The following is a 27,416-nucleotide window of genomic DNA, read 5'->3' as shown; positions in this document are numbered from 1 at the left end:
AGGGTCATTTGAGATGCTGTCTTTTGGGTCTGAAGTCTTAAGAATTCTCACCAAATAAAACATAACTCTGAACTTTCAGGTTGTGACTGTTTTTAAGTGGACACCTTCATCTGTTTCCCTTTTCAGTCCTTTTTGACCCTCTTGTTGCCTGTCCTTCCCAAAGCAGACATGGAGACCACCTCACTATTTAGAAACTTTCCGCCTCCCCTGGCACCAGATAAAGGTCTCACCCTGACCCATTCCTCTTCCCCAACATGTAGGATGCAAGCATACGATTGGCAAGGCTCATTAGGTGTCAGTCAACATGTCTGTTGAACTCTGTGTGGCTGGGGCCATGCCTTGGGCCTGGTTCTATTGAGCCCAGGGAATTTCTCAAGAAGAAGGACAAGGAACTGGACAAGAGCTCCAGTAGCTCCTGCTTAGATTCTTGAGAGTCCAGTCACTTTCTCAAAAGCTCCACCAGGATGGAGTTTCCACTAATGCTCCAGTGCATGAAGCTGAGTGCTTTCTTAGACGGAAAATAAGAGGCCAAATGAATGAAAGAGAGTGGAAGTCCGTTATTCTCAAAGGCCCTTTCCCTTTGTGTGTTTCTCTCATCCAAGAGGCCAGACCTTGAGCTGGATATGAGGTCACTATTGGGCAGTGGAATGTGAGAAGGAAAGGACTTTGGCCTGGGGGCTGCAAGTTATAGATTAACATGGGGTGGGGGAGGGGGGACACAGAGGCAGGGTAAGTGGCCTGGGACAGGGACTGCTGACCTGGGACCATCTGGGACTTGAAGGGGACACAGGCAAGAGGAATCTGGGACTCATGTGGTCCAGGAGGGGAGGGCGGCCCTCAGCTGCTCTCCGGCTATTTGACCTTCCTGAAGACACACTGGCACACTGCATCCCGTGCTGTCACTTCCTGGGGGCAGAGTAGGAATAATCAGGACAGAGAAGATTCTTACTTCTCACTCCCCTTTCTCAAGTTTCTTGACCTCCACTGAATCCTTCAGGATACGTCAGCTGGAGTGTTTGATATATGGGGAACTGTATCCTTTTTCCAAACCCTCAACTTTCCACCCCAGAAGAAGGAAGGGAGCTGGTCAGGGAGCTGAAGCGGCTAAGTCTCCATGTCTCCGGTCATGATTTATGGACACGCATCTGACCTGCAGCCAGGGCCCACCGTGGCCACTTGACTTCTTCCCCTCTCCACTCTTCCCAGGGCTCCCATGTTCCTTCCTTACTTGCCTTCTTTGGTGGGGGTCGGGCTGGAGTAGTAGACTTAGTTGATATGGGCAAGGGAATGGGTCCTAGCTGGAGGCCCCCCTCCCAGACACACCCTCATGCATCACCTCTCCCAGTCCGCACCCCGCTCACCTGATGTAACATCTGTCCCTCCAGCCAGAGTCGCCAGCCCCGGTTAGGGACCTCTCCTTTCTGCACGCAAACCAGCTGCTCCTCTTCCCAGGTGACTATGGTCTACGGAGAAAGCAGGAATAAAGGAAGACTGGGGGGTGTTGCAGGGCACCCCAAATGCATCGCCTTACTCTGCTGGGCTGCCCCACCCCCTGCATCACAGCAGATGCTGTCTTGCTCCAGCCCCTTCCTTCTGAGTGACTCAGCAAAACTCCCTTCCCCTCCCACTCCTAAAGGCCACTGGAAGGGGCCCCACACTGTGTGACAGTGACCATTTGGGTAGAGCGGGGATGAAGCAGGATAATCCCGCGGTTGGGGGAGATGAAATTGGAGGTGGGGTGATGAAGAATGGAGAATTTGTCCTGTGATACTTCTGGCTGACCTGGAGGAGACTTTGGGAAAGAAGTGAGATTGGTTGGGAGACAACCAGGGAATCTCTTTTCTCCTCTTTCTCAGTCTCAAGGGCAGCTGCAATGTCCTTGAGAATGAAGGGTCAACTCCCCAAATCAGAGCTGAGTGGACCAGAGCTAGGCATTCCAAGCAGCATTATTTGGACCCCAATAGTCTATGTGTGTGCTTAGCTGTCCATGGGACTTTTCAGGCATGACTACTGGAGTGGGTTGCCATTTCCTACTCTGGGGGATCTTCCCAACCCAGGGATCGAACCCCCATCTCTTGTGTCTCCTGCTTTGGCAGGTGGATTCTTTATCACTAGTGCCACTTGGGAAACCCCAATAGGATAGACCCTACCCAAACCAGGAGTTCAGAATCTTATGCATCTTTTTTTTTTTTGTTTTGTTTTTCTTTTTTGGCCATACCACATGGTTTGTAGGATCTTAGTTCCCCAACAAGGGATGGATGGAACCCAGGCCCTCAGCAGTGAAAGCTCTGAGTCCTAACCACTGGACCACCAGGGAATTTCCAAGGAGCTCAGGGTCTTGATCGGTTAGAGAAGAGGTCAGTAGGTATTATATCTGTGATACCAACAAGACTGTTGGTGATGGGAGCAGAGAGGGAAGAGCTGAGTCTTCAAGGAAAGGAGTTAATTAGATTGGAGATGGGAACTTTCTAGCAAGAAAAGAAACAGAGGTAAGGAAGAAGAGTAGATAGTTGTGAGGGGGCTCTAACCTAGCGTTTTTTGTGTGGGGAGGCCCTTGGATGCTGTGCGGAACGTGTGGACCTTACCTGGAACATACCAGGTTGTCTGAAAGGGTTTAAGTCAGGGAGTGACATGGTCACTTTAACATTTTAAAAGTACTGTGGTTATGGTAGGCAGAGTGGATTAGAGGAGAGTCAAGAATGGGAACCAATTTGGGGCACCAGATGAGAAACGAGGGCCTGAAATAAGGTGGTGTTAGAAAAGCTAGGAAGAAACAGATGAAAGCCGTGTAAACAACTGATGCTCAATAGAAATGTAGTGAGTCCTAAACGCTAGCCACATATATAATTTTAAAAATTTCTAGTAGCCACATTAGAAAAGCAAAAAGAAACAGGTGAAATTAATTTTAGTATTATATTTTATTCAACCTAAAATATTATAATTTATCATATGTAATATTATATTATATATATTTCAACCTAAAATATTATAATATTTCAGCATGTAATCAATATACAATTTCTGAGGTGTCTTACACTCTTGTTTGGTATTGTCTTAAAAATCCAGTGTGTATTTCATACCGATAGCACATGTCAAATTTGGACCAGTTACATTTCAAATACCTATATATGGTTAGTAGCTGCCATATTGGACAGCGCAGAGCAGTTATAAAGGCTTCTTGACTAATCACATGTGGTGCACATGTGCATACGTGTGTGTGTGTGTGTATACACACATGTGTTGGGAACACAGAGGTAAGGGAACATAAGGCAATAACTGTGACTCCCAGGCTTTGTTCCCGCTGGTTGTTGCCATTGATGGAGACAGTAAATATAAAGGCAGGAAGAGGTCTGTGTAGGAAGATAATGACTTTGGGTTTGACCTTGGGGCATGCAGATGGAAACATTTTGCAGGCAGTTGAAACTTGGCCCTGGAGCTCAGGTGGCACCTCTGAGTGAGAGTGAGAGTTTGTGTCTAGAGCAGTTTGTAGATTTCATTGAACACACGGGTGTATATGCTTTAGCCCATGGATAGTACCTAGACAAGAGGGAGAAAGTCAAGACAAGATGCTAGGGGATTGCAGCACTATTTGCAATAGCTAGAAAACAGAAGAAACCTAGATGGCCATCAACAGATGAATGGATAAGGAAGTTGTGGTACATATACACAGTGGGATATTACTCCACTATAAAAAGGAACACATCTGAGTCAGTTCTAATGAGGTGGATGAACCTAGAACTTGTTACACAGAGTCAAGTAAGTCAGAAAGAGAAAGACAATATTGCATATTCATGCATATATAGAGAACCTAGAAAGATAGTACTGATGATCCTGCTTGCAAGGCAGCAAAGGAGACACAGACATTTTGGACACAGTGGGGGAAGGAGACGGTAGGATGATTTGAGAGACTAGCATTGAAATATATATATTGCCATAAGTAAAACAGACAGCCAGTGGGAGTTTGGTGTGTGATGAAGGGAACCCAAAGCAAGTGCTCTGTGACAATCTAAAGGGGCGGGATGGTGAGGGAGGTGGGAGAGGGGCTCAGGAGGGAGGAGACATATGTTTACCTAATGTCGATTCATGTTGATGTATGGCAAAAACCATCACAATATTGTAAAGTAATTATCCTCTAATTAAAAAAAAAGATACTAGGGGAAAATCTCAGTTTAAGGGATTAATAGGGGAACTAGGGTCTGCAGAGGAGGTCAAAAGGAACACGAAAGAAGCAGAAAGGACTGCACAGGAGCGGAGTTACAGACGTTGAGAGAAGGGACTGTGGTGTCCACAGGGCCACAGGCTAGAGGGTGAGCACAGGCTTGCTCATTGGCCTGAGGGTCACCTGTTCCTGTTGCCCTTTTGGCTGGTGCTCAGAGTGGGCAGAGGAGACGCTGGAGAGTCGGGGGTGGGTGGGTGACATCAGCAGTCTGTTATCCCAGGGCAGGCTGCTGTGGTCATCGTTTCTTCTTGCTGCCACAGGTCATTTTATTTCATCCCCAGTTGTTAAGAGCCCCCATGCCCATCCACAGCCCCTTCCTACAGGCCTGAGAAAAGACACCTGGCATTTGCGTCCATCCACGATCCTCAGGTCCTCCTCAAACTCCACTCCCACCTCGAATTTCAGAATGTAGTTCCGGAAGGTGCTGAGGGTCTTCACCGTCATGTGGTTGCCCTGCTGGTCAATCTCCTTGTCAGGCTTGAGCAGCAGGGCGATCTTCCGCAGAGCCATGTTGATATCTGTGGGGACCATCTCTGAGCAAGGGTCTGAGCGAGCGTCCTTTTAGCGGACCGGGGGCTTCCCCACCTGCATCAGCAGCCCAGGACTGGGAGCATCCTCTTGCCCGGGTCTGGGACTGTGGATTTACTCTCTCCTAGCAATGCCCCCTACCCCCAGCCTGTCTATGATGTCCAGACCCCAGCATCACCCCTTCCTCAATGGACTGGAGGCAGGAAGAGGGAGAGGAAGAGGGAGGGGAAGAGGGGAGTGAAAGGGTTGAGAGGGGTGAGGCCATTACTCAGAGCTTGCAGGTAGTCCTCCAGGTTCTTCTGGGAGACAAACTGGTAGTAGCCGGTGAGGTTGGGAGGCATGGTCCAGGCTGGCCAAGGAGGAAGTCAAGATTTCAGGAGAATGTAAGAGACTGGGGGAGGATGAAGGGAGTGTCGTCTGACAGGTGGGGCTGGGAGTCTCCCAGCCAGGCTCTGCACACGCTGAGGCTGCCTGTGTAAGGTCCTAGCTGCCAGGGTTTTTATAGCGCTGGGGGCCCTGCTGCAATAAGAGTTCCTGTCAGACTTTCTCCCCGCTTCCCCCACGATGAGCGTGAGGCTGGTGTCCGCAGCCCCAGAGAGGGGCAGGGGACTTGGCAAGGCTGTGCCTGACCTCGGCTTTTCCTGAGGAAGGAACCTGGACCAGGACTGGGGGCTGTCAGTCAGGCAACACTTGAAGGTCAGTTCTGGCTTCCAGCCCAAGTGTGGAAGGCTTGGAAACTATCCGAGGCCCCGGGGGCAGACTCCCTGGGGAGGGAGGCGACCTTACTGGATGACAGGGAGGGACCTTTTGGACTCACCCAAGGATGAGTTCTAACAATATCTCACCTGAGATCCTGGGGCTGGCTCAGGGATCCCAAAAGGTATGAAGGGGAAGAAGGGGTGGGGAAAGAAGTGAAGACAGCCAGCTGGCCAGGAGTCCCAGTGAAGAAAATCCTCCAGCGCTGGCCCCCACAGCTTCGTCACACAGCTCTGCTGAGCTGGGGCCACGACGCTGGAGTTCAGGACCCTGTCCTGCAGGACCGTGAGGAGGGAAGCAGAAAAACTGCAGAGGGGGCTGTCTGAGTTGCTGAGTTCAAAGTCTGGAGCAGAAGGTGAGGGAGGAGTTTGGCTGGCTGTTCTGGAGAATTCTACACTCTTTGGCTTGGGACCCAGGGATTTCCCCTCTCCCTCTGGAGTCGTGGATGGCACCATCAGCTACCCTCATCCCCAGCCCCTGCACAGTCCATGCTTCCCAGATGTATTCCCTTGGAGGTGGAGGTGGTGTGCTCCAGCCCTACCCTCCCCCCTCCCCACCACACTACACCTCACTCTTCTCTGTCTCTCAGACCTACCAACTTTTCTGGCTTCTGAACCAACTAGGCTGGTTTGGGTCAACATGGCTTAAGATGAGAAATTTGGGGAGAGGGAGGCAGCAGGGTAGACAGCAGGAAAAAATTCCACCTGGTGGTGAACTGTCCCGACAGATGCGTGGGGGTGGGTGGGGCACAGACATCTCGCTTTTCCTCGGGTCCCAGAGCTCGGTCCACCGACTTGCTGACCACCCCTTGGCTTTCTCAGAAACTCGGGGCTGGGACCTGAAAGGCTAGCATCTCTGGGGCTCAGGTTGTGGGTTTTACTTGGCGGTTCCCGGGAGGCACCCAGCAGGGTCCTGCTGACGGAATGGGCTGTGAAAAGAGGTTAACGCAGAGTTGTTGGTGGGGTGGTGGTGGTGGTGGGGTGACGTGGATACTTGTCCCTCCTCGCCTCCCTCACATCTCCGTTTGACGTCTCCTCTTCCCACCCCCGGGCTTCTAGCTGCGCGATCCTCTCCCTGTCCCTCTTTTTCCCCACCTCCTCTACGGCTTTCCAGCTTCCTCCCCAGCCCCCGCAGTTCCCTTGCTCCCCCAAATTGCAGTCAGGGGAAAAAGCCCTAACACACCCTCCCGCCCCTGCTCCCCAGTCCCATTGGCTCCCTCCCGCCCTGCAGCACCTGGCCCCCCCAGCCACCCGATTGGCCAGCGGCCCCATCAATCCGCGCCTGGCCGTGCTGACGTCATCCTGCAGTAGCGGGGATGGGGTGGGAATGAGAGAGAGAGAGTGAGGACGCCCGGCTCCAGAACGAAGGAGCAGCAGCCACTGCCGGTTCCCCCTGCTCAGCCGCCCAGGTTGGGGTCTGCCCGGGTCTGCCGTATGGACTAGGGTGGGCGGCAGGCTCCTTTCCGTCTCTGCCCTGCTCTCTGCCCTCTCCCCTCCCCTCTTCGGAGAGCCCCTGCATCCCTTGCCCAAGGTGGAACAAGCAGGGCTCCAGGCTCTGGGGGCGAGCAATCGGGGCCCTGCCCTGCCTACACCACGCCATGACCCCGCTGCTGTTTCCCCTCTTGGTGGCCTCCCTGCTCCCCTCCAGCTCCTGTAACAAAGGTGAGTGTGGGGGTGGGGGCACAGAGGGAGGGGGTCTCAGGCCCCGAGATGTGGGGGTCCAGGCGGGCAGGAGCCCTTTAAGGCTCCCTGGAACACGACAGGTGGTTCTTCGCACCATCCCCCTTTCCATCCATTTTCTCAGACCTGTCCCCTTCTCTTCTCGCTGGCATCCCCAGAACCTCTCTCTGGTCCCTCCTCTCTGGTCCGTCTCTACCCATGTGCTTCTGTTGCTCCCAGGTTGGTCCCCATTCCCATCCTGGGGTCTGTATCTTCCCCTCCACCCCACCCCCCTCACCATTGCTCCCTGCTGGAGCGATCTCGGGTCTCAGAAGGACCTGTCCCTGAGGGGGGTGATGGACCTCTCTGGGCGGGTCCCCGTTTCACGGGGTGTGTCGGCGCTGAGGGTGTGTGGCCACATCCATCTGGTCCCTCTCCATCTCATCCCGGGGAGGAACTGTTCCCATAGTTCAGCAATTCGGAGCACGTATGTGTTGGCGTGTTCCTCTGCATCCATCCCCTTCCGCCTGCATACACGGCTGGGCTGGGGGTTACCAGAGCTGCCCTCTCTGGCAGACGGCTGATAAATTTAGCTGGGTGAGGCTGTTAGAGGGGCCAGGAGAGAGGGAGCGGATGAGGGCCAAGGGTTTAGGTAGGTGAAGACAGCAGGAAAGGGCAGAGGTGTGTGTGTGTGTGTCGGGGTGCTAATGAGTGGGGAGAGGGGAAGGGAGAAGGAGAAGGGAGGTGAAGTGTGGGAGGGGATGAGCAGCGGCTGGACCAGGGTCAAGGTGGAGGCAAAGGAGAGGGAGAGAAATCAGGAAGAACAGGTGAGGAGAGGGTGAGGGGAAGAGCTCAGGAGGGAGGAGGCAGGGAGTCCAGGAGTCGGTGAGAGGAGATGGACACAAGGAGAGAGTCGGGCCAAGAGGAAGGAAGCGGGGAGACCCAGGGAGAGAGGGCAGGGCGAGGGGCAGTGGTGAGCTGTGTGCAGCCTCTCCACCTTCAGCTCAGTCTCTGACCTCAGTGGGCTTCTTAGCCTCCCGACACATCCTGTGCTGCCTTCTAGGCACCATCTGTGGCTTTCTCCTCTGCCCCTAGGGAAGGGGGTTGTGGTGGTCCTCAGAGAGGAAGGGGCAGGCATACCAGATACCAGAAGGCTTTGGGGGTGTCACTGGAGGAAAGAATGGAACTCGGGATTTCTCACTCACCATGACAAGCTGGGGATGAGTGTCCTTTGGGTGATTCAGTTTCTCTCTGATGATAAGTCTTCAGGTCTCAATGATGGGCCCTTGTGGGCGTGCTTTGGGAGCCTGGTGCTTTGGCTTGATGGGATTCTATAGAGCAGGCAGTGGAAGTTGGGGTTGGGGGTGATGTAGAGGGGGATGGAGCCCACTGAGCCTTCCCCAGAGCCCCGCAGGGGGCACTTGGTCCTGGGAGGAGATGGGTCTGAGTTGAGTCTGGTAGTGGTTGAGGAGACATGGAGGCTGAGTGGGTTGCACTCCTGTCGTGGATTGGCCGGTGGTTGAAGGGAACAGGGGTGGGACAGGCGAGAATTAGGACTCAGCCATGACTCTATAAGAAGGGGGTTCAGGGCATGTGGGGTTTGGTGGCCTTCTGGGGGACATAGGAGTCAGCTGGTTATGATTATGAGTGTGTTCTTTTGGGTGTGAGGGCGAGGAGCAGGGAGGGGATTTGTCGAGTTTCTAGGCCAGTTCGATAATCCCTGAGGATGCCAGCTCTGCTGGGCCCCGTCGTTTGGCATTGATTCCTCTGCTCCATCCCTGCCCCTCTCTGTCCCCCTCCCTCTGTCCTATATATTTCCCTTCTCCCTTCTCTCCTCTTTCCTCTCCTCTGGAAGAATGTCCTTAGGATGGGGCTTAGCCAGGAAGAGAAGGGAACAGGACCAAAATGGGGTGGTGGTCGTGGTGGAGAGGACCAACAACCAGGACCTCAGGAAACGTCTAGTCTTCTTTTCCTAATCTCCACTCTGCCCTTAATCTATCCCTTCCCTTTCCCAGGGCCTTCTAATGGCCCATTGCTGCTCCCTGGAGGCCCAGCGTCCACACTCCAGCACTTGAAATGCCCAAGAAAAGTCTCCATCCTCTGACCAGGTTTCCCAGGGGAGATGGCAGGACCTCTTCCTCCCCACAGGGCAGGCTGTTGCCATGGAAACTGTCTATCCAGTGACCTCTGACTCCTTTCATGGCTGATTTCTTGCCCTCAGCCCTTACCCCTGCGGGCGCTTCTGCAGGGGCTGAAGAGGGTGGTGAGCCTGGAGTGTGCTGTCTAGGTCAACAAGGGTTGTGAGGCTGTGGAGGGCCAGCTCACAGGTGCTTCCTCTGCTCTCCCTGGGGGTGGGGTCAGCCAACAAGCACAAGCCATGGATTGAGGCAGAATACCAAGGCATCGTCATGGAGAATGACAACACGGTTCTGCTGAACCCACCGCTCTTTGCCTTGGACAAGGATGCTCCCTTGCGCTATGCAGGTAAGTGGGGCTGGGGCAGGGCAGGGTGGGTGGGACAGAGAGAAGTGGGTGGGAGGGCAGGGGCAAGGGAGGAGGGGTAGGTCCTGGGAAGGAGAGCAGTGAGGCCTTGGGCAAAGTGGAAGAAGGAGGCTCCAGGAGGGAACCGGGTGATGGTGAAGAGCAGTGGCACAGTGAAGGGAGTCAGAGGAGGATGTGGGCAGGCAGGGGTTAACACATCCAGATTTTGCCAACTCTCAGAGGTTGTTGCTCAGGGAACCTGGGGTTGGAGTGAATGTTCGATAATTAATGCTTTTCCACGTGCAAGAAAAAGGACTGGGTCTGGGAGGAGAGGTGAAGTGGGGGCCTGAGGGGAGGTCGGCGAGAGATGGAAGGAGACCCTGGAAGTGGAGCAGGAACCTCATCCTTGCCCCCCCACACCCCCCTGCCCCCCGGCCAGGTGAGATCTGTGGCTTCCGGCTCCATGGGTCTGGGGTCCCCTTTGAGGCCGTGATCCTGGACAAGGCGACAGGAGAAGGGCTGATTCGGGCCAAGGAGCCGGTGGACTGCGAGGCCCAGAAGGAGCACACCTTCACCATCCAGGCCTACGACTGCGGCGAAGGCCCGGACGGGGCCAACACCAAGAAGTCCCACAAGTGAGGACACCCTGCCCCTGCCCTTGCCCTCTGCTGCAGGTCCCCCCACCACCACCAGGCCCCTCACTTCCCTCTGTCCTCACCGTCTTGACGATCTATCCCCTCCCCTCTCTGTTCATGGGGTTTAGGAGCCTTCAGCCAAGGGGGACAGGAGCATGTGGTGACGCTCAGTGGGACCAGTCTGGGCTCCGTCTCTTTTGACCGTGGACAACTTCTCAGACTTTCTGGATTTGCTTTTCCTTGTCTGTAAAAGGGAGCAATGATGATGCCTGCTTCTTCAGGTCACTGTGAAGATGAAAGGAGATTGTTTGTGTCAAAAGCAGGCACCGTGGTGCCTGCCAGTTGGGAAAGGATTCAATGCACAGAGATAGGATGCTAAGAGAGTGAGGAGGAGGATGGCACCTCAGTACAGCCCCGGATTCCTTCCCACTGCCCAGCGCTGTGTGCACCACACTCACACACAGAACGTGCGCTGTGCGCGTGCACGGCAGTGGGTGAGTGTGGGCAGGAAGGAGGCTGGCACCCGGGACTCCTACCTCTGTCTGCCCCCAGCTCACATCTCACTTGAGAATGGTGGGAAGGTGGGTGGTCAGGACACCAGGGCCGCTACGAGGCGCTGGATATAAACTGCTTTGCTTGATGACTCAATTTCCCATTTGAAGATAGGACCTTTGCCTCTGGGCTTTGGGTGCTTGGATCTGGGCTGGGGGCAAGGCTCAGCATGAAGGGTTTAGCCCCACCCCCACCTTCTCTGCTTGCCCGATGGGGGCCGGAGTGGGGAGTGGCCACAGCTCACTGCACACATCAGATGACTTGAGACTCTGGTACAAAACCACTTCCCTGAATATGTGTGTGTGTTCAGTTGCTCAGTTGTGTCCGACTCTGCGACCTCATGGACTGTAGCCCCCCAGGCTCCTCTGTCTGTGGGGTTCTCCAGGCAAGAATATTGGAGTGGGTTGCCCTTCTCCAGGGGATCTTCCAGACCTAGGGATTGAATCTGTGTCTCCTGCTTCTCCTGCATTGCAGGCAGATTCTTTACTGCTTAGCCACTGAGGAAGCCACTTCCCTGAATATGGTTAGTTTTATTTTGGCTTTTACTCTGTATCTGCCTTGATTGGACTTGACTTTGTGAAAAAACAACCTGCCGGATTCAGAATCCTGTCTCATGCATCTTGCCATCCTATCCTTTAATATTCTGTACAGGAGTCATCAAAACCAGCCACTGATGGCCCCCAGGGTCATTCTTACCCTGTACATCAGTCACCCTTTCTCCTGAGGTTCCTCTCCCTTAGTGGTACCTGGTACCCCTGAATGGGGGACGGATGAACGTGACCAGGTTCTGGGTCACCCTGGTTCCATCTCCTTGGCTTCCGGTGTGGACTCCCATTGGGGGCTGACTCTTCCTTCTCTTCCTGCTCTGGTGCCTCCAGGGCCACTGTACATGTGCGGGTCAACGACGTGAATGAGTTTGCCCCGGTGTTTGTGGAGCGCCTATACCGGGCGGCAGTGACCGAGGGGAAGCTGTATGACCGCATCCTTCGGGTGGAGGCCATCGACGGTGACTGCTCTCCCCAGTACAGCCAGATCTGCTATTACGAGATCCTCACGCCCAACACCCCCTTCCTCATCGACAATGACGGTGAGTCCAGCCCCTGCCACCCCAGCTGCTCAGCCCTGGGTGCCCACATCCCTCGTGATGCCCCAGGGCTGAGCCCTCCACTTGTTCTGCCCCTCACCTCCTTATTCCTCACCCTACTTCCCAGGTATGGAACTTCTTTCCCCAGATTCCTTCCTGCCTGCTTCATGCTGCCTAATTCACCTGCCCTAAAGTTAGCTCCTGAGTCCTCCCCCGGACTTCCTCTAGTGCCCTTGACCCTCTCTGTCCCCCACCCCAGGGAACATTGAGAACACAGAGAAGCTACAGTACAGTGGTGAGAAGCTCTACAAGTTCACGGTGACGGCTTATGACTGCGGGAAGAAGCGGGCGGCGGACGATGCTGAGGTGGAGATCCAGGTGAAGCCCACCTGTAAACCCAGCTGGCAAGGTGAGGAGCTACGCTTTGGGGCCCATGATCCATCCTTCACCTTGGTCTCCCTCTTCCTCCCTTCTGACAACCACAGGGGCCAGGCTAGGAGCTGGGGAGGGATATTTGGGGGGCCACCTGATGTGAAGAGTTGACTTATTGGAAAAGACCCTGATGCTGGGAAAGATTGAGGGCAGGAGGAGGAGGGGATGACAGAGGATGAGACAGTTGGATGGCATCATTCATTCAATGGATATGAACTTGGGCAAACTCCAGGGGATGGTGAGGGACAGGGAAGCTTGGTGTGCTATACAGTCCATGGGGGTGGACACGACTAAGCAACTGAACGACAGCATTTGAGGGGGCGGACTTGTAGCTGTCTCCCCTGGCTGGCCATTTTCTTAGGAACCCAAGGCCATCAGCAGAATGGTTAGGAGGGGCTGCCTTAACCGGCTCTGCTCCACTGCCTGCTCCCTCTCACCCCTGCAGGCTGGAACAAAAGGATTGAATATGCACCAGGCGCCGGGAGCTTGGCTCTGTTCCCTGGTATCCGCCTGGAGACCTGTGATGAACCTCTCTGGAACATTCAGGCCACCATAGAACTGCAGACCAGCCATGTGGCCAAGGGCTGTGACCGTGACAACTACTCAGAGCGTGCACTGCGGAAACTCTGCGGTGGGTGTGATCCCTTTGTGGCCCTCCCCCCATCCTCCCTGCCTGTGCCCATCGCCCATTCCCCCAGCCTTTTCCTGACCCTCCTCTACCTCTCTTAGAAATCTGTCTTGGGACTTCCCTAGCAGTGCCGTGGTTACGGCTACATGCTTTTCATTGCAGAGGGCGCAGGTTCAATCCCTGGTTGGGGAACTAAGATCTTGCAGGCCATGCTGTGCCACCAAAAACAAAAAGAACCTACTTTACATCTTCCTTGCCCATCCATAAGTGGAGTGAAAGTCGCTCAATTGTGTCCAGCTCTGTGCGACCCCATGGACTTTACCGTCCATGGAATTCTCCAGGCCAGAATACTGGAGTGGGTAACCTTTCCCTTCTCCAGGGGATCTTCCCAACCCAGGGATTGAACCCAGGTCTCCTGCATGGCAGGCGGATTCTTTACCAGCTGAGCCACAAGGGAAGCCCAAGCATACTGGAGTGGGTAGCCTATCCCTTCTCCAGTAGATCTTCCTGACCCAGAAATCAAACTGGGGTGTCCTGCACTGCAGGCGGATTCTTTACCAACTGAGCTATTAGGGAAGCCCATCCATAGATGTATATATATCAGAGCTTCACAGGGAGCGCTAGTGGTAAAGAGCCCACCTGCCAAAGCAGGAGACATAAAAGAGACTCAGTTTCGATCCCTGGGTGGGGAAGATCCCCTGGAGGAGGGCATGGCAACCACCTCTAGTATTCTTGCCTGGAGAATCCCACGCACAGAGGAGCCTGGTGGGCTGCAGTCCATGGGGTTGCAAAGAGTTGGATATGACTGAAGCGACTTAGCATAGCACGCAGAGACGTCTATATCTATGGGGGTTGTGGCATGTGGTTTTCTCTTGTGGCCCAAAGAGCACATAAACATGTGGTTGGCAAAGATGCATGATTATGGCCCAAGAAAATCACCAGATAAAATACGGAACAATGGCAGGGAGCGATGAAGAGCTGGAGGAGCTGAGGTCACTGGAGAGCTATTCCTAGCCCTTCCTTTCTCGTCTCTGAGAGGCCAGAGGAGGTGGTGACAGTAGCTGTAGGGGGTCTTTTCCTGCCTGCATCCCGTCCCCCATCTGCCCCCTCTCGGCTCCAACGCCTGTGCCTCTGGGGCTCCTGCAGGTGCGGCCCCCGGGGAGGTGGATCTGCTGCCCATGCCCGGCCCCAATGCCAACTGGACGGCGGGCCTCTCGGTGCACTACAGCCAGGACAGCAGCCTCATCTACTGGTTCAACGGCACCCAGGCGGTGCAGGTGCCCCTGGGGGGCGCTGCGGGGCTGGGCTCCGGGCCCCCGGACAGCCTCAGTGACCACTTTACCCTGTCCTTCTGGATGAAGCACGGTGTCACTCCCAACAAGGGCAAGAAGGAAGAGGAAACCATCGTGTGTAACACCGTCCAGAACGGTGAGCCTTCCTCGGGGCACCTGTCTAAGTGTGGAGAGGACTGGCTTCGTGTCCGGCCTCTGTCACTGTCCAGTCGGTGGTCGTGGGAGGGTCATTTCTCTCTCCCTTCGTATGTAAGATAGCAGTGCTGGGTTTCACAGTCCAAGCAGGACGAGCTGAGATCCTACTGCTCTCTGCGTGATGGGACTGCTCACTGCCCTTCTTATTTGTAGCTGCCCGATTGCCTTGCATCCCCTGTGTAGTAGACTACCCCCCCCCAGTCTGCTCCCTGTAAAGCCCCCGATCAGAATGGAAGAGGCTGAGTAATGCTGTGCCCTGTTCTTTCCCTTCCACCACCACCCTGGCCTCCTCCTGTAAGGGCTCGTGAGCTCCAGCCTCCAGGACCCCCTTCCCTCTATGGCAGGAGGGTGTCCCTCTCCAAGGGGCTCAGCCTTGACTTACTCTTTCATTTCTGCCTCTTCTTGGAGCTCATTTCTCTTGATCTGAAAAGGATCACTACCCATGAAGTTTGTATTAACCAAAGGAGCAGTAAAGATCTGGGTAGGAGCAGGCTGGTCGCTGTCTCCCCTCAGCCAATCAGAGTGCCTGAGAAAACCCCAACTCTGGACTCTGTGTATGTGTGTGAGTCTCAGAGAGAGCTGGAGAGAGAGTGACAGATCCTGAAGAATTAGAGAGAGACTCCTGAAGGAATAAAGGAATAAAGAGAATCCAGGGAGCCCTCCCTTCTGGCGCTTTGAATCTGTTCTTGCCTCCAGTGCTGTGTTTGACTCCTGTCCCCATCCTCTGCCCCCAGAGGATGGCTTCTCTCACTACTCACTGACTGTCCACGGCTGCAGAATTGCCTTCCTCTACTGGCCTCTACTTGAGAGTGCCCGGCCAGTCAAATTCCTCTGGAAGCTGGAGCAGGTGAGGCTGGAGCCAGGCTCATGGGAAAGCTGGGTGGGTGTAACTTGCTTTCAGGGGAGGAGGTCCTAGGGCAGGGCTGGGCATTTTCTGGGTTGCCCTGTGTCCCTTTTTTCAATCTCCACTTTCAGTTCCTGACTATTCTTACATCCCCCTGCCTTCCGCCCCAGCTCCATTCTCTGGTTCTCTTTTCCGAAGGCTTGTCTCCTGCAGAAAGCACTCCTGGGTTAAAAGCAAGTAGGGAACAAATTACTACTGGCCCCAAACCAACCAAACATCCATCTCCTCTTGTTTTATTTCATCTCTTTCTTATCTGGAAACTTAGCAGTGTGGATTCTGAACTCTCAAGCAGTTAGCATGTTGTAATCAAGGAAATAAGTAACCTAGGGTACACAGATTGGGTTTTGGCTTCCCTGGTGGCTCAGATGGTAAAGAATCTGCCTGCAATGCAGGATACCTGGGTTTGATCCCTGGTTTGGGAAGATCCCCTGGAGAAGGGAACAGCTACCCATTCCAATATTCTTGCCTGGAAAATTCCATGGGCAGAGGAGCCTGGCAGGCTACAGTCCATGGGACCACAAAGAGTCAGACACAACTGAACGACTGAACACATATATGTATATAAATCCTCACTATTATTCATGATTATGAAGGATAAATAAAATGAGCAAAAAAAGAAAAAAGAAAAATCTCCTGAGCTAACAGTTGCAGCCTCTTCTTTATTCATCTCCAAGCTGACCACAGGGACCATAGGGACTAATTGAGTTTCCATCTCCTTCTGTTTTTCTTGTAAGCCCTGGTGGACTGGCTGAGTAAGCAAATGGCTGAAAAAAGGCAGGAAGTGGAAGAGAGAGAAAGGGGAATGAAAACCCACAAACTCAATAACTGAGGGCTACCTACAAAAGTTTCTGTTTTCTGAGGCACTCTTTTAAAGAGATAGTCTGCCATCTGCTTCTTGATCTTTCCCCCGCATTGCTAATATTGGTAACATTCCTCTTCCTATTTTTATTTATCCTTGTTTATTCAACAAAGATTTAGTAAATACAAGTACCCTGCCTTTCTGCTAGGTTATGGGGATACAGTGCAATCTAAGATGGAACGAAATCTCTGCCTTCATTGAGTATACATTTTAGTTGGGGAGATAGATTTTTAAAAGTAAGAAGACATGTAGTCAGAGCTTCCCTGGTGGCTTAGACAGTTAAGAATCCATCTGCAATGCAGGAGACCCAGGTTCGATCCCTAGGTTGGGAAGACCCCTTGGAGAAGGGAATGGCTACCCACTCCAGTATTCTGGCCTGGAAAACTCTATGGACAGGGAAGCCTGGTGGGCTACAGTCCATGGGGTCGTAAAGAGTCAGACATGACTGAGCAACTAACGCTTCTACTTTTCAGACATAATAAAAAAGATAAGTTGTGCTAACGCTCTGAAAGAAGAAGCCAGGAACTGAGGTAGAGAATAGGAGGCAAGGAGAGGGGAAGTCATCTCAGACTGGATGTTCAGGGAAGGCCTGATGGAAGCGAAATGTAAGCTCATCCTGAAGAATCCAGGCAGACGGAAGAGCAGATGCAAAGGTCCTGAGGCAGAAAAGTGTCCAGCATGTTCCAAGCATGGAAAGAGGGCCAGGCAGTTAGGGCACAGTGAAAAGGGCAGACACTGGATTTGAGGCTGGCGAGTTGGGCAGTGAGCAGGTGTACGGTGGATTTTGTTAGCTAAAGTCATTTGGATTTTGTGCTATGAGAGATGGGAAGTCTTTTGAAAGGTTTATAGCTGGGATGTGTCCTGATCAGACTCACATGTTAAGAAGATCCTTTTGTATATGTATGATTACTTTATTTTGCTGTACACCTGAAACTGGGGCTTCCCTGGTGGCTCAGTGATAAGGAACCTGCCTGCCAGTGTAGGAGACGTGGGTACAATCCCTGGGTAGGGAAGAACCCCTGGAGAAGGAAATGGCAACCCTCTCCAGTATTGCCTGGAAAATCCATGGACAGAGAAGTTTTGCAGTCCATGGGTCTGCAAAAGAGTTGGACACGACTTAGGGACTAAATCACAACATCACCGCCTGAAACTAATGCGACATTGTAAACCGACTATTCTCCACATTGAAAAACAGAGTTCTAAATTTTGAAGGCATTGCTCCACAAATTTAGGATGTATTTCTCAATTAAAGATAAATTTCTGTTGCAGAAATATTAATACTTTTTCTAATTATGCGTCTGAAAAGATTAGTTACAAGTAATGTATTTAATTTGCAATTAGCTATGATTTTTCAGTAATTGTCATTTATATCTGGGAACATTTGTGAAGTGAGGAGAATCCAATCTTTTCGAGAATAATGACTTGTTAGTGAATACTGTTTGACACCATTAAATTTGGTAGTGATTTAAACACTGGGAAAAGGAAGGCAATCCCTTTAGGAACTATGGGAGGAGGATATCAGAGAGAACCGAGTGCAAGTGCTCAGACGAGGGTGTTGCAGCAGTACACACGAAAAAGGAAAAAGGTTGGGAGGACTTCCCTGGTGGTCGAGTAGTTAAGACTTTGCCTTCCAGCACAGAGGGTGCAAGTTCCCTCCCTGGTGGAGAAGCTAAGATCCCGCATGCCTTGGGGCCAAAAAACCAAAACATAAAACAGAAACAATGCTGTAAAATTCAATAAAGAGTTTAAAAATGATCTACATAAAAAATAGTCTAAAAAGGAAAAAAAAGAAAGACTGAGGATGGGAATGATGTGTGGAAATGGAGACGGAAGAAGACTGCATGGAAACCTATAGCTGTTAGTTCTTTCGACTCGGGATGCGCAGCACCTGCCAAAGGACACAATGGTGCTCCTCTTAGGAATGTTGATGGAGTTAAAGGTTTATGGAAAGAGTGGAATTTTAGGTAGTTTACGTATGAGGTTGAGCCTGACCCATTCTGGGCAAGGATTCCTTGAGCTGGGTTGGCAGCAATTCACTAGCAAGCCCTGTTGATAGACCAGGGAACATGAAGGGCTGTCTCCTGCCCCCCAGGGGGTGGGGCAGTGCCAGGGGCTCCTTCCTGGGGATGCAGTACCTGAGGGCTTCCTTCCGTTCCCTGTTCCCAGGTCTGTGATGACGAGTGGCACCACTATGCTTTGAATCTCGAGTTCCCCACGGTCACACTCTATGCAGACGGCATCTCTTTCGACCCCGCCCTCATCCACGACAATGGTCTCATCCACCCGCCTCGAAGGGAGCCCGCGCTGATGATTGGGGCCTGCTGGGCTGGTAAGTACCCCCGCCTCAACACTGAGCTTCTCCACGGAGGCGCTCATGGTAGAGGTGCTGAGTGGTTGGTGAAGGAGCAAGGGCAGCTTGACCTTATGACCTCGTCTCCCTGAAGTTGGGCAGGGAGGCTGGGAAAGCTGTCCGCTGGAGGAGACCACCGCCCCCTGGTCTCCTGCCGGCTGGACTAGTCATCCCCTCTGACTCGGCCATCACCAGCATCTCACTTTCTGTACCTGCAGCCGCTTCATACTTTGATCTGTCCCCATCATGATTTCACAGCCTTTTCCTCTGCTGGAGGACAGTAACCCTGCAGAGAGTCAGCAACCTTCCAACTTTTAAGCTGTTTCTTTCATTTTTTCCTTCTGGGATGGTGTGTGTGTGTGTGTGTGTATGTGCACGTGTATGTGGTGTGTGTGTGTCGTATGTTGTATGTTTGTGTATGTAGTATGTTTAAGTGGTGTGTATGTGGTGTGTGTGTATGTGGTGTGTTTGTATGTGTGGTGTATGTGTACATGTGGTATGTGTATGTGTGTAGTGCGTGTGGTTTGTGTGTATAGTGTGTGTGGGGTGTGAATGTAGTGTGTGTGTGGTGTGTCTGTATGTAGTATGTGGTACGTTTGCGTGTGTGGTGTGTCTAAGTGGGGTGTATATAGTGTGTGTATGTCGTATGTGTGTATGTGGTGTGCTTGTGTGTGTGTGGTGTATGTGTACACGTGGTATGTGTATGTGTGAGGTGCATGTGGTTTGTGTGTGTAGTGTGTGTGTGGTGTGTCTGTATGTAGTATGTGGCACGTTTGTGTATGTGATGTGTCTAAGTGGTGTGTATGTACTGTGTGTATGTGGTATGTTTGTGTGTGGTGTGTCTAAGTGGTGTGTATGTAGTGTGTGTATGTGGTATGCTTGTGTGTGTGGTGTATATGTACACGTGGTGTGTGTATGTGTGTAGTGCATGTGGTTTGTGTGTATGTGGTGTGTGTGGTGTATCTCTGCATAGTCTGTCGTATGTTTGTGTATGTAGTGTGTATGTGTCTAGTATGTGTGTACGTGGTGTGTTTGTGTGTGTGTGTGGTGTATTTGTGTGTGTGGTGTATGTATGTAAGTAATGCATGTGGTTTGTATGGGGTGTGTGTGTTGGGGGGGTACCAGAGTCCTTGTGTTTCCTCAGCAGCATATCTGGGTTTTGTCTACAACAGAGGCCTGAGATAACCTCAGACAAGACGAAAGAAGGGTTGGGACTCAGTTAGAGGTTCAAGTCCACATGGCTGGGGGCAGCCCCCGGAAGACCTCCCCAACCTCTCTGTCGGTCTGGCCCCGCGTCCCTGAGCTCACTGGTGCTCTTTCTCCCCCAGAGGAGAAGAACAAAGAGAAGGCAAAGGGAGCTGACAACAGTACGGACGCCACAGCAGGTACTTGTGTGAGACCTGGAGGCCTGCAGAGCTCGCATCTCAGCCTGGCGCTCTGGGCTCCACATCCGCGCGGTCCAACCCGGCCTTGCGCTTCGCCGCCTCGCGCGCCACCGGGGTTACAGCCTCCGAGCAGCGTGGCCAGGCGGAGAGAGTGCAGCCGGATGGAGCTGGCTGGGAGCCGGTGTCCTCTTCTGTCCACAGAGTGACATCCAGGGTTCCCGCGCTGGCTTTCCGCGTGGCAGAGCACAGGGGGCAGGAGACGGCCATGCGGCCGGGAGAGCTGGGCATCCCTGAAGCTCCCACGCATCCCTGCTGGTGCCCCCCGCATGCACCGTGGAGACTCCTTCGCTTACTCTCCTCTTCCTCCTTGGGTCTCTTTCCTCCCTTTGGTCCTGCTTTCCTTCTTCTCTTTATCCTAGAAGCCTTTCTCATTCTGTGGCTTCTATTTTTCGCCTTCCGTCCCCCTCTGCCCGGGTTTTTATTCTGTCTTCTCCCTCTCCCATCTCCCCTTAGCCTCCCTTGCCTCTCATCCATCCTTCTTTTAGCCCTACCTGGCTCCTTTCTGTCTTCTTTCTCCAGCTTGCTGCTCTTTCTCTGTCTTGTTCTCAGCCTTCTCTACGTGGGGCCTCCTCCACCCTCCCCTCTGTCACCTCTTACCTCCCGTCCACCCCTGTGTTCCTGCCCTAGGAGACCCCTTGCCGATCCACCACTACTTCCACGGCTACCTGGCTGGTTTCAGCGTGCGCTCAGGCCGCCTGGAGAGCCGTGAGGTCATCGAGTGCCTCTATGCATGTCGGGAGGGGCTGGACTATAGGGATTTCGAGAGCCTGGGCAAAGGCATGAAGGTATCGCCCCTTCCTCTGGCCCCCTCCCTCTGGGCATGCTCCCTTTCCCCACCCCGCCCCACCCCACCCCCTTGGCTCCCTTCCTCTCCGTCCTGCTCTCAGCCCTGTCTGTGTCTGGGGCCCAGGTCCACGTGAACCCCTCGCAGTCCCTGCTCACCCTGGAGGGGGATGATGTGGAGACCTTCAACCATGCCCTGCAGCATGTGGCTTACATGAACACTCTGCGCTTTGCCACGCCTGGCGTCAGGCCCCTGCGCCTCACCACTGCCGTCAAGTGAGTGTCTGGTGGGTGGGCAAGTCACAGAGCCAGACAGTGTCAGAACTCTTTGGCCTTAGATGCCATCGACGGCTAGGCACGTAATGCATCCCCTCCCCTCTGGTTTTAGTGATGGAAAACTGACCTGTCCAGTTGCCGCAGCAATGTAGCAAGAAGAGTCTGGACTAGACTCAGATTTTTCAACTATGAGTTCATTACTCTTTCCGCTTGTTAGCTCAGATGGTGAAGAATCCGCCTGCAATGCAGGAGACTTGGATTCAATCCCTGGGTCGGGAAAATCACCTGGAGTAGGAAATGGCAACTCACTCCAGGATTCTTGCCTGGAAAATGCCATGGACAGAGGATCCTGGCGGGCTACAGTCTATGGGGTCACAAAGAGTCATACATGACTGAGCAGCTAACACATACTCTTCCCACCAAAGCACACTTCCAGCATTTAGGAGTTTTAATCTCTGTATCTCTGTGCTGACATGTGAAAGGGGACAGAGGAGGGTCCTGGACTGGGCGCCAGGAGTGGTGGTTTGATTGCTCAGTTGTGTCTGACTCCTTTGCAACACCATGGACTCAACCGCCAGGCTCCTCTGTCCATCGGATTTTCCAGGCAAGAATACTGGAGTGGCTTGCATTTCCTTCTCCAGGGATCTTCCCGACCCAAGGATTGAACCCATGTCTCCTGCACTGGCAGGCAATTCTTTACCGCTGACCCACCCAGGAAGCCCTTAAGTATATTAGTTGTTTAAGAATACAGATTGATTGAGGGGTCATGAAAACACAGGAGTTATAGATACAGAGTTTTTACTTACTAGCTTTTTTAGTACTGAGAAAGTGCCATCAGACAGAGATACAATAGAATCTAACTCATGGAATTGTTGTGAGAGCAAACAATACTGAGTTCAGATCAAATGCCAGCAGAGTGCCTGTTCTGCATACTTAGTGAAAGTGAAAGTGAAATTGCTCGGTCACGTCTGACTCTTTGTGACCCCATGGACTGTAGCCTACCAAGTTCCTCCGTCCATGGGATTTTCCAGGCAAGAATACTGGAGTGGGTTGCCATTTCCTTCTCCAGGAGATCTTCCCGACCCAGGGACTGAACCCGGGTCTCCCACATTGTAGGCAGACGCTTTACGGTCTGAGCTACTAGGGAAGATTATTACCTGAAGGCATTTCACCACTTATTTTTTTAATATAAATTTATTTATTTTAACTGGAGGCTAATTACTTTACAATATTGTATTGGTTTTGCCATACATCAACATGAATCCGCCACGGGTATACACGTGTTACCTGAAGGCATTTTCACCCTTTATGCTTGTAGGGAAGTTTTAAGAGCTACTGCCCTCTAGTGGGAGCATCACACAATGGAGAGGTCAGGGTTTCTGGGTTCCCTTCTCCCCTGCTCTGCCTCAGTTTGTCCAAAAGCTGTCTAAAGAGAAGCATCTCTGACTTGCCCTTATCCTGGCAGGAATGGGTTTGGAGAGAAGGCTCTGAGCCCCGGAGAGTGATGGGCATGGTTGTCAAGCCTCCCAGTTGAAGCTGTGGAAGACGGGGCCGGGTTTGGGGAATAGGGTACGGTCCTGGTGTGGAGCTGAAGGCTATGGGCAGATGAGTTCTCGTGGACAACGATCAGTGCTCAGGATGGGCCCCGCCAGGTTCCAGTGAGAACTCTAACTGTTAAAGGGCTCTCACCCAGCTCTGAAGGTGCCAAGGTCTTCATCCCTCAGGGACGAAGAATTGATCTCATCTCTTTCACAGGCTTAGGGGCCATGTCAGAGGGAGGGCTCTGTCTTCTGGCTTAGGATGGAGCTTTGCAAGGGGCAGCCCCACAAGGCGGGAGTTGATGCCCTCCCTGTTGACTGGCTCATCTGGATTACTCTGACCTATTGGGCTTCCCTGGTGGCTCAGAGGTTTAAAGCGTCTGCCTCAAATGTGGGAGACCCAGGTTCGATCCCTGGGTCGGGAAGATCCCCTGGAGAAGGAAATGGTAACCCACTCCAGTATTCTTGCCTGGAGAATCCCATGGACAGAGAAGCCTGGTAAGCTACAGTCCATGTGGTCGCAAAGAGTTGGACACGACTGAGCGACTTCACTCATTCATTACCCTGGCAGGTAATCTGGATTACTCTGACCTATTACCAGGGAAGAGGCTTATCTGAGGGTTGGGAACCTGAGCTCTTCCTTTAGTAGAGGGGTGGGGCCTTCTTCCTTTGTGAGGTTAAGAGGGAAGGGAGGTCTCATTTTTCCATTTCAGGGTTTCCATGTGGTTATTGCTACACTAACAGCTCATTGAGGGGCTTCCCTGGTTGCTCAGCTGGTAAAGAATCCTCTTGCAATGCAAGAGACCCTGGCTCCATCCTGGGTGGGGAAGATTCCCTGGAGAAGGGATAGGCTACCCACTCCAGTATTCTTGGGCTTCCCTTGTGGCTCAGATGGTAAAGACTCTGCCTGCAATGTGGGAGACCTGGGTTCGATCCCTGGGTTGGGAAGATTCCCTGGAAGAGGACATGGCAACCCACTCCAGTATTCTTGCCTGGAGAATCCCATGGACAGAGGAGCCTGGTGGGCTACAGTCCATGGGTCCACAGAGTCAGACACGACTGAGCACTTTCACATGCAACTGTTCAGTCAATGTAGGTTTTCCCTAAGTTTTTTTTTTTTTTTAAATCTTTCTGGAATTCTTGGAAAGCCCGTCTCCTCACGGCATTGACCACTGAACAGATGGCCACCACATCTTTTTTTCTAGCTCTGTTCGCTCTCCCTAGCTCTTGAATTTCTACGTGCTTGCTGTAATCTCTGTCTGGGAAGTTCTGCCCACACCTCAAACAAACGAACTAAAGCTTAATAATGAACTTCAGTGCCTGAACCAGCCCTGCGCCCGAATTCTCTGCCTCAGTGGCGGTGTCTCTGTCCTTGCGGTCACCCTGGCTTGCGGCCTCTGACCTGCCTTGGAGCCTCGCTATGTTTATGCGCCACCCCCGTCAGTCATCTGGTCACCCAGACCCCTCTGCACCCGTGTCTGGTATCTGCTTCCTCTTTCCCCATGTCTGTGTTATGGCTCCAGCAGGCTGTCATGCCCACTCCTCTGGCCTCTTGAGATAGCCTCCAAACTGGTGACTGTCTAGTATTCTAACTTCAGTTCCACCTCCACCCAAAGGCTAGGTTAGTGATCCGAAATCCAAATGTCCATCCTCACACTTCCCTGCTGAAGAGGACATCTGTGGTTCCCTCCTGCCGCTCACAAAATTGCGCTCGGAGCCCTGAACCATCTGTCCCAGCCTTTCCTGCTTCGTGTTCCTCTACTCCCCTCTGTGTGCTCTGTACCATCCACTCGAGGGTCAACTTTCTACTTCCTTCAAAGGCTGGGTCGCTTGCTACTTTTTCCCAGTATTCTTACGCTCCCTGACCAAATACCCCACTCCCATCTCAGCCAGAATAACCTCTCCCACTTTGAACGCTCTGGGTTTTGCATGTGCTCCATTTATGTGATGGTGACCATGTCGGCTCTTGTTTGAAGGTTTGTGTAGAAATTCTAATTTCTCGACCAGATCATCAGTGCCAGGGCCAGCCCCCTGGTCCCCTTTGGGTCTCCTTTGGAACACCCATCCCAGTGGGAAAGTCTGCTGGAGGCCAGCCCCCTGGTCCCCTTTGGCCCCCTTTTGGATCACCCATCACAGTGGGAATATCTGCTGGAGGCTGTGCTTCCGGAGTCAGCTGGACTTATTTCCCAGGAGGCTTTGATCGGGTCTCTCTGGGACTGTGTGGACTGTCTTAGGCCCTGCTCCTTAGGAACTCAGCAGGTTGTGGGTTTGGTCCCTTCAGGGACTCTGCATTCATTGTATCTGCTGAGGTTATGCCTTCTCCCATTTGGCTCCAGTAGTCAAGCTGGACTCACTCAGTAACACAAATGACAATCCTTTTAGAAAAATAATTTCCCTTAGCTGAGGCAGGTGGACCGCAAGCCCTGCTCTGTGCCCCCCCCCTTTTTTTTTTTTTGCTGCACCATGCAGCTTGTGGGATCTTAGTTCCTCAACCAGGGATTGAACCCAGGTCCACGGCAGTGAAAGTGCCAAGTCCTAACCACTGGATCGCCTGGGAATTCCAAGGAGACACTTCTTTATAAACAAATTTGATTTGTGCAAACCCAGGTTCCACATGGTGGCTGTGGGTTAGTGGAAAGGCGTGTACTTGGAATGAGAAGAATGGGTTCAAGCCTGGACTGGGATGCATATTTCTTATGTGGCCAAGATGCTTGACCCAGGAGCTTTGGCTTCTGCTCCGTCCAAGAGCAGTGAAAGAAGGTTAAGTGAAAACATATGGGCAAAATGCTTCACAGTGCAGCAAGTGCTCTGGGGAGAACCCTCAGATTGGCTGGAGGAGATCCTGGGAGTGTGTTCTGGAGCGGCTGTGATGTTGGTTGCTCAGGACTTAGTGCTCTTGGGAGGCTTTGTCTGGCACCAAGGCCAGAGAGGCTTCATGGGACGGTGGATGCGGTCTGAGATGGTCAGATTAGCTTGCCTACCGAAGAGTGTTTCTCTGGTGCTGGACCAAATGAGTGGAAGATACACCTGGGAGGAGGATGTCCTTTTTTTTTTTTTTTTAATTGTAGTTGATTTACAGTGTTGTGTTAGTTTCTGCTGTATAGCAGTGTAATTCATTTATACGTATATCTACATACCTTTTTAGTATTCCTTTCCATTATGCTTTATCATAGGATATTGAACCTAGTTCTCTGTGCTATACAGCAGGCCCTTGTTGTTTATCCATTGTATATATAAAAGCTTACATCTGCTAATCCCAGCTTCCCACTCCATCCCTGCCCCAACCCCCTCTCCCTTGGCAACCATTGGTCTATTCTCTATGTCTGTGATTCTGCTTCTGTTTGACAGATAGGTTCATTTGGGTCATATTTCAGACTCCACATATAAGTGATGTGCCTGTGTGCATGCTCAGGCGCTTCAGTTGTGTCCAACTCTGCGCGACCCTATGGCCTATAGGCCTCCAGGCTCCTCTGTCCATGGGATTCTCCAGGTAAAAATACTGGAGTGGGTTCCCACTCCCTTCTCCAGGGGATCTTCCCGACCCAGGAGTCAAAGCCAGGTCTCTTAGCTCTCCTGCATTGGCAGGCAGGTTCTTACCACTAGTGCCACCTGGGAAGCCCGTACTTATAAGTGACATCATATGGTATTTGTCTCTCTTTCTGACTGACTTCACTTAGTGTGATACTCTCTAGCTGCATCTGTGTTGCTGCAAATGGCATCGTTTTGGTTTTTGATGACTGAGTAGTACTCCGTTGTATGTATGTACCACGTCTAATTTATGCATTCATCTGTCAGTGGACATTCAGATTGTTTCCACATCTTGGCTATTGTGAATAGTGCTGCCATAACACAGGGGTGTATGTATCTTTTGAATTATAGTTTTGTGGACATCCTTTGACACACTTCCCACTCCCAGCCCACCTTTGTTGTTGAATATTTTCTGACACATATCTACCAGTCCAGTAGTTAAGACTCCGAGCTTCCACTGCAGGGGTCGTGGATATTGAGGAACCAGGATCCCTGCATGACTTGGTGTGGCCAAAAATATAAAAAAGAAGGTGATAGGTTCCCCATATAAGTGATATGTATGGTATTTGTGTTTATCTTGTTTGTTTCACTTAGCATAACACCCTCAAGGCCCTTCCATATCATCACGAAAGGCAGACTGAATAGTATTCCACTGTTTACATGTCACATCTTCTTGGTCCATTCACCTATGGACGGACCCTCTGGTGGTCTCTGTGTCTTGGCAACTGTGAGTAATGCTGGGGTGAACATGAGGGTGGAGCTAGTGCTCTGAGATAGTGATTTCATCTTTAGATATATACCCATATATACTCATACTTGTTTTCTTTAGATATATAACTGACTCTTTGTGACCCCATGGACTATACAGTCCATGGAATTCTCCAGGTCAGAATACTAAAGTGGGTAGCCTTTCTCTTCTCCAGGGGATCTTCCCAACCCAGTGATCGAACCCAGGTCTCCTGCATTGCAGGCGGATTCTTTACCAGCTGAGTCACAAGGGAAGCCCAAGAATACTGGAGTGGGTAACCTATCCTTTCTCCAGTGGACCTTCCTGACTAGGAATCAAACCGGGGTCTCTTGCATTGCGGGAGGCGGGAGGATTTTTTACCAACTGAGCTATGAGGGAAGCCCTCACACACCCAGGAAGGGAACTGTGCTGAATGTGTGCTCAATCACTCCGTCGCGTCTGACTCTTTGTGACCCCATGGTTGATAGCCCACCAGGATCCTCTGTCCATGGGATTGTCCAGGCAAGACTATTGAAGTGGGTTGCT

At 52.1% G+C, this 27,416-nt stretch overlaps 2 protein-coding genes across 7 annotated transcripts in view; one reads left to right on the top strand and one right to left on the bottom strand.

Annotated features, from left to right (window-relative positions):
* Positions 1-537: 537 nt before the first annotated feature.
* Positions 538-5,813, bottom strand: RBP5 (retinol binding protein 5). 2 transcript variants are annotated; one of them, XM_012175482.3, is made up of 5 exons: positions 5,593-5,813; positions 5,016-5,096; positions 4,559-4,737; positions 1,362-1,463; positions 538-906 (listed from the first exon to the last, which is right to left on the bottom strand). In XM_012175482.3, the coding sequence occupies exons 2-5, from the start codon at positions 5,086-5,088 to the stop codon at positions 853-855; spliced, it is 408 nt and encodes a 135-aa protein (XP_012030872.1). In that variant the 5' UTR covers positions 5,089-5,096; positions 5,593-5,813; the 3' UTR covers positions 538-852. The 2 variants fall into 2 exon arrangements, with proteins under 2 accessions (XP_012030872.1, XP_027823721.1); XM_027967920.3 differs by lacking the exon at positions 5,593-5,813 and having other exon boundaries at positions 5,016-5,220.
* CLSTN3 (calsyntenin 3) overlaps positions 5,274-27,416 on the top strand; it is a 32,079-nt gene continuing 9,936 nt past the window's right edge. For 2 of the 5 annotated variants that reach the window (XM_027967919.2, XM_060414247.1), the window contains exons 1-12: positions 6,843-7,164; positions 9,523-9,645; positions 10,082-10,277; positions 11,708-11,916; positions 12,173-12,322; positions 12,791-12,976; positions 14,120-14,401; positions 15,195-15,307; positions 18,390-18,552; positions 19,902-19,958; positions 20,646-20,803; positions 20,929-21,077. In XM_027967919.2, coding sequence (XP_027823720.2) covers positions 7,101-7,164; positions 9,523-9,645; positions 10,082-10,277; positions 11,708-11,916; positions 12,173-12,322; positions 12,791-12,976; positions 14,120-14,401; positions 15,195-15,307; positions 18,390-18,552; positions 19,902-19,958; positions 20,646-20,803; positions 20,929-21,077 — 1,850 coding nt within the window. In that variant the 5' untranslated portion in view covers positions 6,843-7,100. Of the gene's footprint in view, positions 5,444-5,572; positions 5,859-6,842; positions 7,165-9,522; positions 9,646-10,081; positions 10,278-11,707; positions 11,917-12,172; positions 12,323-12,790; positions 12,977-14,119; positions 14,402-15,194; positions 15,308-18,389; positions 18,553-19,901; positions 19,959-20,645; positions 20,804-20,928; positions 21,078-27,416 lie in introns of those variants that run through there. The other 3 variants (XM_042247621.2, XM_042247619.2, XM_042247620.2) reach the window with 3 other exon arrangements.

This window comes from Ovis aries, chromosome 3, assembly GCF_016772045.2.
Source record: "Ovis aries strain OAR_USU_Benz2616 breed Rambouillet chromosome 3, ARS-UI_Ramb_v3.0, whole genome shotgun sequence".
NCBI lineage: Eukaryota > Metazoa > Chordata > Mammalia > Artiodactyla > Bovidae > Ovis > Ovis aries.
The sequence above is the reverse complement of the archived record's forward strand: the minus strand, read 5'-3'. Positions and strand labels throughout refer to the sequence as shown.

Excerpts from the sequence above, each read along its gene's own strand:
- RBP5 (XM_012175482.3), bottom strand. The coding sequence starts at position 5,088 with ATGCCTCCCAACCTCACCGGCTACTACCAGTTTGTCTCCCAGAAGAAC. Across the intron at positions 4,738-5,015 it reads GGACTACCTGCAAGCTCTGA|ATATCAACATGGCTCTGCGG; the intron begins GTAATGGCCTCA and ends TGGTCCCCACAG. Across the intron at positions 907-1,361 it reads AGGGACAGATGTTACATCAG|GAAGTGACAGCACGGGATGC; the intron begins GTGAGCGGGGTG and ends CTCTGCCCCCAG.